At 49.5% G+C, this 12,174-nt stretch overlaps 1 protein-coding gene across 2 annotated transcripts in view; it reads left to right on the top strand.

The window, feature by feature from the left end:
• The window catches only part of LOC112215240 (disco-interacting protein 2 homolog B-A), a 91,997-nt gene that overhangs the window by 34,318 nt on the left and 45,505 nt on the right, over positions 1 to 12,174 (top strand). For both annotated transcript variants that reach the window (XM_042299693.1, XM_042299692.1), the window contains exons 2-3: positions 6,912 to 6,983; positions 11,390 to 11,560. In XM_042299693.1, coding sequence (XP_042155627.1) covers positions 6,912 to 6,983; positions 11,390 to 11,560 — 243 coding nt within the window. The remainder of the gene's footprint in view (positions 1 to 6,911; positions 6,984 to 11,389; positions 11,561 to 12,174) is intronic.

The raw sequence follows: 12,174 nt of genomic DNA, 5'->3' as shown, positions 1-12,174 counted from the left end.
TCTCTCTCGTTGCACTCCACAAGGAGACTGCCTGTTACACGAATGCAGTAAGCCAAGGTAAGTTGCTAGCTAGCATTAAACTTATCTTTTAAAAAACAATCAATCATAATCACTAGTTAAGTACACATGGTTGATGATATTACTAGATATTATCTAGCGTGTCCTGCGTTGCATATAATCTGACTGAGCATACAAGCATACAAGTATCTAAGTATCTGACTGAGCGGTGCTAGGCAGAAGCAGGCGCGTAAACATTCATTCAAACAGCACTTTCGTGCGTTTTGCAAGCAGCTCTTCTTTGTGCGTCAAGCATTGCGCTGTTTATGACTTCAAGCCTATCAACTCCCGAGATGAGGCTATGGGTGTCTATGGATCTGTTGCTCCTGTGTGAAGTGTTGGGGCTGCGTTTGAGAGAAATGTCCTTTAGAGTCCGGGCGAAGGTGGGCAGTGCTGCCTTGCATGGGTGGACCTAGTGCTGGGCGATATGACGATTTATATATTGCGTGAAGATAGAAAAACGTCTATCGTTTCATATTATGCTCGTTCATTTATTTTGTTGCTGCAAATCACACTCTTTACGGCAATTTTTTTTTTCAATTGGACAATGCTTTGTGTGATGTGTGGAAGGAAATTTGCAACACAAACAAACATGGAGGAGAGTGAATTTGACACAGAGCATGGAGACGCGGAGCTCATACCTATAAGAGGGGCAACTTCGGTCGCATGGACGTGGTTTGGGTATGAAAAGTCTGACACGGACCAGAAAACCGTCCTCTGCAAAATGTCACAGGCCGGTCCTGACAACAGGCTCAAACACCACTAACCTCTTTTACCACCTACGCAAGGAACATGTGAAACTGTACGGAGAGAGTCTACGGATGAGACCCAAAAAAGTAGAGTTGAGTGCTCAAAACAAACCCCTGACTCAGACGTTGCAGAAGGCTTTTGCTCCTGGCACACCATATGGCACAGAACCACAAAGATGGAAGGAGATAACAGCTGCTGTTACAACTTACATCTGCAAAGACATGGCCCCAATTTACACGGTCGAGAAACGGGGGGGTTTCGTGAGTTGGTGCTAACACTCAACCCAAGGTACCACATGCAAATTGATATGTACACGTATTAATGCCAAAATAACATGCGAAACAGGCAAGCCCCCCAAAATATATATATTTTAGGCCTATATTTATTTGGTTTGCAACTATAGTTGAAGTGTTTTCTATTTACCATTTTAGATTTTGTTACTTGTTGCTTAATTGAAAATTTTCACAGGTTCTAAATAAAATAAACAATAAAATATGACTAGGTACCTTTTTTATTGAGTATAATTCAAAATGTAAAGGCCTATTACTTATTACATGTGGTCATTTTATATAAACTATTTATTCATTGAATTGACAGAAAATGTGCTATATTGTGATATGTATCGTTATCGGGATATTAAATGACCTTTATTGGGATATGAGATTTTGGCCATATGGCCCAGCCCTAGGTGGACCTGGTTATACAGGCTGTTCTAGTCCAGGGTGGACCTGGCCATAAAGGCTGTTCTAGTCCAGGGTGGACCTGGTTATAAAGGCTGTTCTAGTCCAGGGTGGACCTGGTTATACAGGCTGTTCTAGTCCAGGGTGGACCTGGTTATACAGGCTGTTCTAGTCCAGGGTGGACCTGGTTATACAGGCTGTTCTAGTCCAGGGTGGACCTGGCCATAAAGGCTGTTCTAGTCCAGGGTGGACCTGGTTATACAGGCTGTTCTAGTCCAGGGTGGACCTGGTTATACAGGCTGTTCTAGTCCAGGGTGGACCTGGTTATAAAGGCTGTTCTAGTCCAGGGTGGACCTGGTTATACAGGCTGTTCTAGTCCAGGGTGGACCTGGTTATACAGGCTGTTCTAGTCCAGGGTGGACCTGGTTATACAGGCTGTTCTAGTCCAGGGTGGACCTGGTTATACAGGCTGTTCTAGTCCAGGGTGGACCTGGTTCCAGGGTGGACCAGGCTGTTCTAGTCCAGGGTGGACCTGGTTATACAGGGTGTTCTAGTCCAGGGTGGACCTGGTTATAAAGGCTGTTCTAGTCCAGGGTGGACCTGGTTATAAAGGCTGTTCTAGTCCAGGGTGGACCTGGTTATAAAGGCTGTTCTAGTCCAGGGTGGACCTGGCCATAAAGGCTGTTCTAGTCCAGGGTGGACCTGGCCATAAAGGCTGTTCTAGTCCAGGGTGGACCTGGCCATAAAGGCTGTTCTAGTCCAGGGTGGACCTGGCCATAAAGGCTGTTCTAGTCCAGGGTGGACCTGGCCATAAAGGCTGTTCTAGTCCAGGGTGGACCTGGTTATAAAGGCTGTTCTAGTCCAGGGTGGACCTGGTTATACAGGCTGTTCTAGTCCAGGGTGGACCTGGTTATAAAGGCTGTTCTAGTCCAGGGTGGACCTGGCCATAAAGGCTGTTCTAGTCCAGGGTGGACCTGGTTATAAAGGCTGTTCTAGTCCAGGGTGGACCTGGTTATAAAGGCTGTTCTAGTCCAGGGTGGACCTGGCCATAAAGGCTGTTCTAGTCCAGGGTGGACCTGGTTATAAAGGCTGTTCTAGTCCAGGGTGGACCTGGTTATAAAGGCTGTTCTAGTCCAGGGTGGACCTGGTTATAAAGGCTGTTCTAGTCCAGGGTGGACCTGGTTATACAGGCTGTTCTAGTCCAGGGTGGACCTGGTTATACAGGCTGTTCTAGTCCAGGGTGGACCTGGTTATACAGGCTGTTCTAGTCCAGGGTGGACCTGGTTATACAGGCTGTTCTAGTCCAGGGTGGACCTGGTTATACAGGCTGTTCTAGTCCAGGGTGGACCTGGTTATAAAGGCTGTTCTAGTCCAGGGTGGACCTGGTTATAAAGGCTGTTCTAGTCCAGGGTGGACCTGGTTATACAGGCTGTTCAAGTCCAGGGTGGAGTGGTGGGCCAGGTAAACATTTTTGGTTTTGCGTTTACCCGCTGTATGGTAGCAGTCTTTTCATGGTAGCAGGGATGATATAACCGCTTAGGAAAAGCTTTTTCAATCACTCCCTTGAGTGCTACGGCCACCCTTTCCTGCTGTGTTCTCAGGTGGTTTGTGCCTGTGTGTATTATTATGTGGCTAGGTGACCCTAGTTGGTCCTCAGACAGAAGGTCTAGGGTGCGCTGGGTGTATTATCATGTGGCTGGGTGACCCTAGTAGGTCCTCAGACAGAAGGTCTAGGGATTGTCTAGGGATCTAGGGAGCTCAGAGGGGGTGAGATCCCCTGGGCTTGGGGTTCTTCATTTGTCTGTTCTGCTGTGATGTTTGCGTGGTCAGGGTCTGGGTTGGACTATTCTGCTGTGGTGTCGAGACTTTTGTTGGAAGCTGAGGTGGGCTGTTCTGCCGGCTTCTCTGTGGGGGTGCCCACCTCTCTAGTGGGTTGTTCTCTGTCACACGCCATCCCCCTCACCCTCTCCTCCAGCAGTCGGATCCTCTCCTCTAGTGCTCATTTCTTCTCCTGCTCCTGCTATTTTTTTTCCTGTTGAAGTTGACTCACCACAGTCTGGAGTGCAGTTATGTCTCTCTCCACCTCCAGCTCTCCAGGTCGAGTTATGGGGGGGTGTTGTTGTGCTGGACTTGTCTGGGCTGACTGGGGTGTAATCACCTGCTGTTCCAGCTCCACCTGCCTTAACATCAGCTGGGTAAATGTATTCTTAATTTCAATGAGGGGTTAGTACTCTGTACGGGGAGGTTGACTTTCCGCTTGGGGTTGCTTGTCTGTGGGGTTATAATGAAGAGGTCTGGTCTGACCTGCTCGGGTTGGGGTATATTTCTCAAGGGAGAGCTTCTCCTGCTGAGCTAATTCTTTGATTAGGTGAAAGTCCCGCAGAAACTGTTTGGGGTTGCCCTGTACCAATACTGTTCCTGACTTACAGAGATTTATATTAGCTGACTCAGAGTCCTCATTGTCTAGTATCCTGAGTTTCCACCCCTCGGTAGTGTGCTAATATAGCACTGTGCCCAGCCAGGGATGGTCTGTGTGGAAGATGAGGTTGCTGATGTTCCCATTTTTATAATAGTCAGCAAAAAGTGTCTCTTGATTTTCCATAAGAAGCTTCATTTTGTGCTCTTTTCGTGTTTTATCATTCTTTACATACACCGAGTACTGTATTTTAATTACCTTTGTACAGCTGGAGGCAGCTTCTAAGGCCTCTCCATTTGGTTGGAGTAGACTGTTTGACTCTCCCCCCCTCCCCTCTATCCTGTCCCTCTCTTCCTCCCCCAACCCTCTCCTCCTTCCCCCTCTATCCTGTCCCTCTCCTCCTCCCCCTCCCTCTCCTCCTTCCTCCTCTATCCTCCCTCCCCCTCTATCCTGTCCCTCTCCTTCTCCCCCTCCTCCTCCTCCTCCTCCCCCTCACTCTCCCTCCCCCCTCCTCTCCTCCCCCTCACTCCTCCTCCCCCTCACTCTCCTCCTCCCCCTCACTCTCCTCCTCTCCCCTCACTCTCCTCCCCCCCCTCACTCTCCTCCTCTCCCCTCACTCTCCTCCTCTCCCCTCACTCTCCTCCTCTCCCCTCCCCTCCTCCTCTCCCCTCACTCTCCTCCCTCCTCTCCCTCACTCTCCTCCTCTCCCCTCACTCTCCTCCTCTCTCCCTCACTCTCCTCCTCTCCCCCTCACTCTCCTCCCCCTCCCCTCACTCTCCTCCTCTCGCCTCCCTCTCCTCCTCTATCCTGACCCTCTCCTCCTCTATCCTGACCCTCTCCTCCTCTATCCTGACCCTCTCCTCCTCTCCCCTCACTCTCCTCCCTCCCCCTCTATTCTATCCCTCTCCTCCTTCCCCCTCTTCCTGTCCTCCTCCTTCCTCTCCTCCTCCCCTCTATCCTGTCCCTCTCCATCTCTATCTCTCTTTCCATTGTTATTTGAAACACTGTGTTATGTTCTCTCTCACTTCCCTGACCAACACGTCTCTCTCATCACATGTTTATCTTCCTCTATTCTGAGCTGCCTGACACCGGGGGGCAGGCACTTGTTGGCTTTGAGGGGCCACTTTTTCTCATGTGGGGGGAGGGTGTTTGGTGCAATGTGTGAAAGCCTTTCAACTTACCCCACTCCTATCGCTCCCAGTGATGCTGTCGCTAGTCACACAAGGGGATATGTGTGTGTAGTTTTTGGGAGAGTTTAGGGAATGTGTGGATTTACTCTGCAGTAGTGGGAGTGTTGTTCGGGGCCAAACCCCCAAAGCTGACCGCACCTCCCCTGGAAGGTTTCAGAAGTGTATTATGATGCCTGAGTTTTTGGTTCAGTGGTTAAAGTCACTGCTCTAGGTACCTATGCAGTCCCCTGCCTACGCGGGGTGCAGTCCCCTGCCTACGCGGGGTGCAGTCCCCTGCCTACGCGGGGTGCAGTCCCCTGCCTACGCGGGGTGCAGTCCCCTGCCTACGCGGGGTGCAGTCCCCTGCCTACGCGGGGTGCAGTCCCCTGCCTACGTGGGGTGGATTCACAGTCCCTACGTGGGGTGGATTCACAGTCCCTACGTGGGGTGCAGTCCCCGCCTACATGGGGTGGATTCACAGTCCCTACGTGGGGTGCAGTCCCCTGCCTACGTGGGGTGGATTCACAGTCCCTACGTGGGGTGCAGTCCCTACGTGGGGTGCAGTCCCTACGTGGGGTGCAGTCCCTACGTGGGGTGCAGTCCCTACGTGGGGTGCAGTCCCCCGCCTACGTGGGGTGCAGTCCCCCGCCTACGTGGGGTGCAGTCCCCGCCTACGTGGGGTGGATTCGCAGTCCCTACGTGGGGTGCAGTCCGCCGCCTACGTGGGGTGCAGTCCCCCGCCTACGTGGGTTGGATTCACAGTCCCTACGTGGGGTGCAGTCCCCCGCCTACGTGGGGTGGATTCACAGTCCCTACGTGGGGTGCAGTCCCCCGCCTACGTGGGGTGGATTCACAGTCCCTACGTGGGGTGCAGTCCCCCGCCTACGTGGGGTGGATTCGCAGTCCCTAAGTGGGGAGGATTCGCAGTCCCTAAGTGGGGAGGATTCGCAGTCCCTAAGTGGGGAGGATTCGCAGTCGCCTAAGTGGGGAGGATTCGCAGTCCCTAAGTGGGGAGGATTCCCAGTCCCTAAGTGGGGAGGATTCGCAGTCCCTAAGTGGGGAGGATTCGCAGTCCCTAAGTGGGGAGGATTCGCAGTCCCTAAGTGGGGAGGATTCGCAGTCCCTAAGTGGGGAGGATTCGCAGTCCCTAAGTGGGGAGGATTCGCAGTCCCTAAGTGGGGAGGATTCGCGGTCCCTAAGTGGGGAGGATTCCCGGTCCCCACACTTCTATACACGATGTCCTCTGTCTCCCTTCTCATTTCATGTCTATCCCTGTCAGTGAAGCAGGAACAATACAGGGGGAGTGCGATGTTAGTGTGATGACTAGACAGACTTTAGAGTTGGTGTTCTGTCGTCTCCAGGTCCTATGTCTTGATTGATAGTAGTGTTAATGTGGTGACTGTGTGTCTTGTTGATTGATAGTAGTGTTAATGTGGTGACTGACTGGTGACTATGTCTTGTTGATTGATGGTGGTGTTAATGTGGTGACTGTCTTGTTGATTGATTGTAGTGTTAGTGTGGTGACTGTCTTGTTGATTAATAGTAGTGTTAATGTGGTGACTGTCTTGTTGATTAATAGTGGTGTTAATGTGGTGACTGTGTCTTGTTGATTAATAGTAGTGTTAATGTGGTGACTGTCTTGTTGATTAATAGTGGTGTTAATGTGGTGACTGTGTCTTGTTGATTGATAGTAGTGTTAATGTGGTGACTGGTGACTGTGTGTGTCTTGTTGATTGTTGGTAGTGTTAATGTAGTGACTGTGTGTCTTGTTGATTGTTGGTAGTGTTAATGTGGTGACTGACTAATGTGTGTGTATCGTCTTCTCTTCTTCTCTGCTAGGTGACATCACACAGAAGGGCTATGAGAAGAAACGAGCCAAGCTGCTGGGCCCCTTCCTCCCTCAGATCACCAGTAAGACACATTTCTTCCTCCTCTTCTTTCTCCTTTCATATTCCTCTTCCTCCCTCAGATCACCAGTTTGTAGTTTATCCATCTCTTATACTTTCCGTCTCATTCCTTCCTTCTCATCTTTCACTTCTCTCCTCTTCCTTCTCCTTTCATATTCCTCTTCCTCCCTCAGATCACCAGTTTGTAGTTTATCCATCTCTTATACTTTCCGTCTTATTCCTTCCTTCTCATCTTTCACTTCTCTCCTCTTCCTTCTTCCCTCAGATCACCAGTTTGTAGTTTATCCATCTCTTATACTTTCCGTCTCATTCCTTCCTTCTCATCTTTCACTTCTTCCTCTTCCTTCTCCTTTCATATTCCTCTTCTCCTCAGATCACCAGTTTGTAGTTTATCCATCTCTTATACTTTCCGTCTTATTCCTTCCTTCTCATCTTTCACTTCTCTCCTCTTCCTTCTCCTTTCATATTCCTCTTCCTCTCACCAGTTTGTAGTTTATCCATCTCTTATACTTTCGTCTTATTCCTTCCTTCTCTCGACTTCTCTCCTCTTCCTTTCTTTCTCCTCTTCTTCTCTCGACTTCTTCTCCTTTTCCTTTTTCTTCTCGACTTCTCCGACTTCTCTCCTTTTCCTTCTTCTCTCGACTCTCCTTTTCCTTTTCCTTCCTTCTTCTCTCGACTTCTCCTTTTCCTTCTTCTCTCGACTTCTCCTTTTCCTTCTTCTCTCGACTTCTCCTTTTCCTTCTTCTCTCGACTTCTCCTTTTCCTTCTTCTCTCGACTTCTCCTTTTCCTTCTTCTCTCGACTTCTCCTTTTCCTTCTTCTCTCGACTTCTCCTTTTCCTTCTTCTCTCGACTTCTCCTCTTCTCTTCTCTCGACTTCTTCTTCTCTTCTCCTTCTCTCGACTTCTCTCTCCTCTTTCTCCTTCTCTTCTCTCGACTTCTCTCTTCCTTCTTCTACTTCTCCTCTCCTTCTCTTACTTCTTCTTCTTCTTCCTTCTCCTCTTCTTCTCTCTACTTCTCCTCTTCCTTCTCTCCCTTCTTCTTCTACTTCTCCTCTTCCTTCTCTACTTCTCCTCTCCTTCTCTCTACTTCTCCTCTTCTTCTCTCTACTTCTCCTCTTCCTTCTCTCTACTTCTCCTCTCCTCTTCTTCTCTACTTCTCCTCTTCCTTCTCTCTACTTCTCCCTTCTTCTCTCTACTTCTCCTTCTCTCCTTCTCTCTCTCCTCTCTCCTTCTCTCTACTTCTCCTCTTCCTTCTCTCTACTCTCTCTCTCTTCTCCTCTTCCTTCTTCTCTCTATGTTCCCTCTTCCTTCTCTACTTCTCCTCTTCCTTCTCTCTACTTCTCCTCTTCTCTTCTCTCTACTTCTCCTCTTCTCTTCTCTCTACTTCTCCTCTTCTCTTCTCTCCTCTTCTCCTCTTCTCTCTACTTCTCCTCTTCCTTCTCTCTACTTCTCCTCTTCCTTCTCTCTACTTCTCCTCTTCCTTCTCTCTACTTCTCCTCTTCCTTCTCTCCTTCTTCTCTCTCCTCTTCCTTCTCTTCTCTCTACTTCTCATGATCCCTCTTCCTTCTCCTATTCCTTCTCCTCTGACTCCTCTTGACATGTATAATCCATGTGTCTCCTTACTGGGGCAGGTGACATAGAAGCATAGAGTTTTCAGCCTAACCCCAGACTCCAACACATGCCTTTTCAATTGAACTGACGGCAATGACCAAGCTCATCAACTATGTCAGTTTTGCACCAACAAGTCAAATCCAATTTATTTATAAAGCTGTTCTTATGTCAGCTGATATCTCAAAGTGCTGTACAGAAACCCAGCCTAAAACCCCAAACAGCAAGCAATGCAGGTGTAGAAGCACAGTGGCTAGGAAAAACTCCCTAGAAAGGCCAGAACCTAGGAAGAAACCTGGAGAGGAACCAGGCTTTGAGGGGTGGCCAGTCCTCTTCTGGCTGTGCCGGGTGGAGATTATAACAGAACATGGCCAAGATGTTCAAATGTTCATAGATGACCAGCAGGGTCAAATAATAATAATCACAGTGGTTGTCGAGGGTGCAACAGGTCAGCACCTCAGGAGTAAATGTCAGTTGGCTTTTCATAGCCGATCATTCAGAGTATCTCTACCGCACCTGCTGTCTCTAGAGAGTTGAAAACAGCAGGTCTGGGACAGGTAGCATGTCCGGTGAACAGGCCAGGTTTCCATAGCCGGTAGGCAGAACAGTTGAAACTGGAGCAGCAGCACGGCCATGTGGACTGGGGACAGCAAGGAGTCATCGGGCCTGGTAGTCCTGAGGCATGGTCCTAGGGCTCAGGTCCTCAGAGAGAGAGAGAATTAGAGAGCATACTTAAATTCACACAGGACACCGGATAAGACAGGAGAAATACTCCAGATATAATAGACTGACCCTAGCCCCCCAACACATAAATTACTGCAGCATAAATACTGGAGGCTGAGACAGGAGGGGTCAGGAGACACTGTGGCCCCATCCGACGATGCCCCCAGACATTGCCAAACAGGCAGGATATAACCCCACCCACTTTGCCAAAGCACAGCCCCCACACCACTGGAGGGATATCTTCAACCACCAACTTACCATCCTGAGACAAGGCAGAGTATATCCCACAAAGATCTCCGCCACGGCACAACCCAAGGGGGGGCACCAACCCAGACAGGAAGATCACGTCAGTGACTCAACCCACTCAAGTGACATACCCCTCCTAGGGACGGCATGGAAGAGCACCAGTAAGCCAGTGACTCAGCCCCTGTGATAGGTTAGAGGCAGAGAATCCCAGTGGAGAGAGGGGAACCTGCCAGGCAGAGACAGCAAGGGGAGTTCGTTGCTCCAGTGCCTTTCCATTCACCTTCACACTCCTGGGCCAGACTACACTCAATCATATGACCCACTGAAGAGATGAGTCTTCAATAAAGACTTAAAAGTCATTTTTATGGGGGAAGAATGCACACAGAAACCAAAACTGTTCCACAAATAGTGTGTAGGCCTAACTGTACTGATCCCCCCCCATCCATTAAAGTGACAGTGGACGTGATTGTTTTCCTAAATCTTTTCGACCTCCCTCTGTCTGTTCCAGTGGCGCTGGGAGCCTTCATGGCTCTCTGCTGCACTCTGGTGGTGGATGAAGTAACAGCTTCATCATTACTCAAACTTTTTATATTTTAACCGTTATTTTACTAGGCTAGTCCGTTAAGAACAAATTATTGTTTACAATGACAAACTCAAACATGTATTAAATGTAACTAGCCTAGTGTTCCTTGAACACCATTCACTTCAAACTTCGAATTTATAGGTATGGTAGTTAGTCACTAGCTAGGGTGTAGCATACCATTGTTACCCCTCTTGCTCTAATCTGGTCAGTTCCAGTCAGTGCCCATGGAAAGCCCTGAGTCAGCCAACAGACTACCACTGGAGGATGTCCATGGAAAGCCCTGAGTCAGCCAACAGACTACCACTGGAGGATGTCCATGGAAAGCCCTGAGTCAGCCAACAGACTACCACTACCACTGACTACCACTGGAGGATGTCCATGGAAATGGAAAGCCCTGAAAGTCAGCCAACAGACTACCACTGATGAGGATGTCCATGGAAAGCCCTGAGTCAGCCAACAGGCTACCACTGGAGGATGTCCATGGAAAGCCCTGAGTCAGAACAGTACCACTGGAGGATGTCCATGGAAAGCCCTGAGTCAGCCAACAGGCTACCACTGGAGGATGTCCATGGAAAGCCCTGAGTCAGCCAACAGACTACCACTGGAGGATGTCCATGGAAAGCCCTGAGTCAGCCAACAGTACCACTGGAGGATGTCCATGGAAAGCCCTGAGTCAGCCAACAGTACCACTGGAGGATGTCCATGGAAAGCCCTGAGTCAGCCAACAGGCTACCACTGGAGGATGTCCATGGAAAGCCCTGAGTCTTTGTGGTGTGGCCAAATAAACTCCTGTCTACTGGGGAACCCTGCTCTAGTGCATTACATATCAAACGGTTGCTTAACTACCTGGAAAATGACAAGTTCCTCAAGGTGTGGCACGATCTGATGTTGCTTCCGTATGGAACGTTGGCGGTGTGGAACGTTGGCGGTGTGGAACGTTGGCGGTGTGGGCGTTGGCGGTGTGGAACGTTGGCGGTGTGGAACGTTGGCGGTGTGGAACGTTGGCGGTGTGGAACGTTGGCGGTGTGGAACGTTGGCGGTGTGGAACGTTGGCGGTGTGGAACGTTGGCGGTGTGGAACGTTGGCGGTGTGGAACGTTGGCGGTGTGCTCTGGTCGTCAGAGCTGGCATTTGAATGCTTTGAACCTGAAAGGTCACCTCCTGCTTGTTCTGTCTGCCCCTCGGAGCTTTCATCTCCTTGTGTGTTTGTGTGTTAGAGCCAGGTGCTGACCATCCTCTCTCTCTGTCCAGGTGTGGTACTGGCTCTCCCAGACATCCAGCAGCAGGCGTCCTCTGGCCCATCCAGTGGTGAACCCAGCCGTGACTGTAGCCCTGCCAGTCCTGAGGCCCCTGGCCCCTCGTCTTCCTCTGGGGGGCGTAGAAACCGCAGCGGTGGGACCAGGGACGACCGTTACAGATCAGGTACACAGAGACATACACACATTGTACATTCATACAACCCTTTTGGAGCTCACTGTATCTACCTCCATCACTCCAGTATCCCTGCACATTGTAAAACTGGTTCTGGAACTGACCCTGTTTACTTACTTATTCTGTTCTTCTTATTTCTTATGTTTTATTTCTGTGTTTTTGTTCTACTTCATGTTATTTTTAGATCTACATGGATATTGATTACTGTCTTGTTGGGTTCAGAGCTAGCAAGAAAGGCATTTTACTGTACTTGTGCACGTGACATAACTTGAAACATATTCTGATTCAGAAAACTGGCCATTCATTAAGCAGGAAACGATCCATAGTGTACAGAGGAAATGACATCCAACAACAACAAGGATGTTTACACGCCAAGGAGACTGAATAAGGACTACACACACCTAACACACGCTGAACACACACACACACACGCGCTGAACACACATGCTCAATACACACACACACACGCGCTGAACACACATGCTCAATACACACACACACACACGCTGAACACACACACACACACACACACGCTGAACACACACACACACACACGCTGAACACACACACACACGCTGGACACACACGCTGGAACACACACACAC

The sequence above is a fragment of the Oncorhynchus tshawytscha genome, linkage group LG16, assembly GCF_018296145.1.
Source record: "Oncorhynchus tshawytscha isolate Ot180627B linkage group LG16, Otsh_v2.0, whole genome shotgun sequence".
NCBI classification, from domain to species: domain Eukaryota; kingdom Metazoa; phylum Chordata; class Actinopteri; order Salmoniformes; family Salmonidae; genus Oncorhynchus; species Oncorhynchus tshawytscha.
This window is presented reverse-complemented; position numbering and strand designations above follow the sequence as displayed.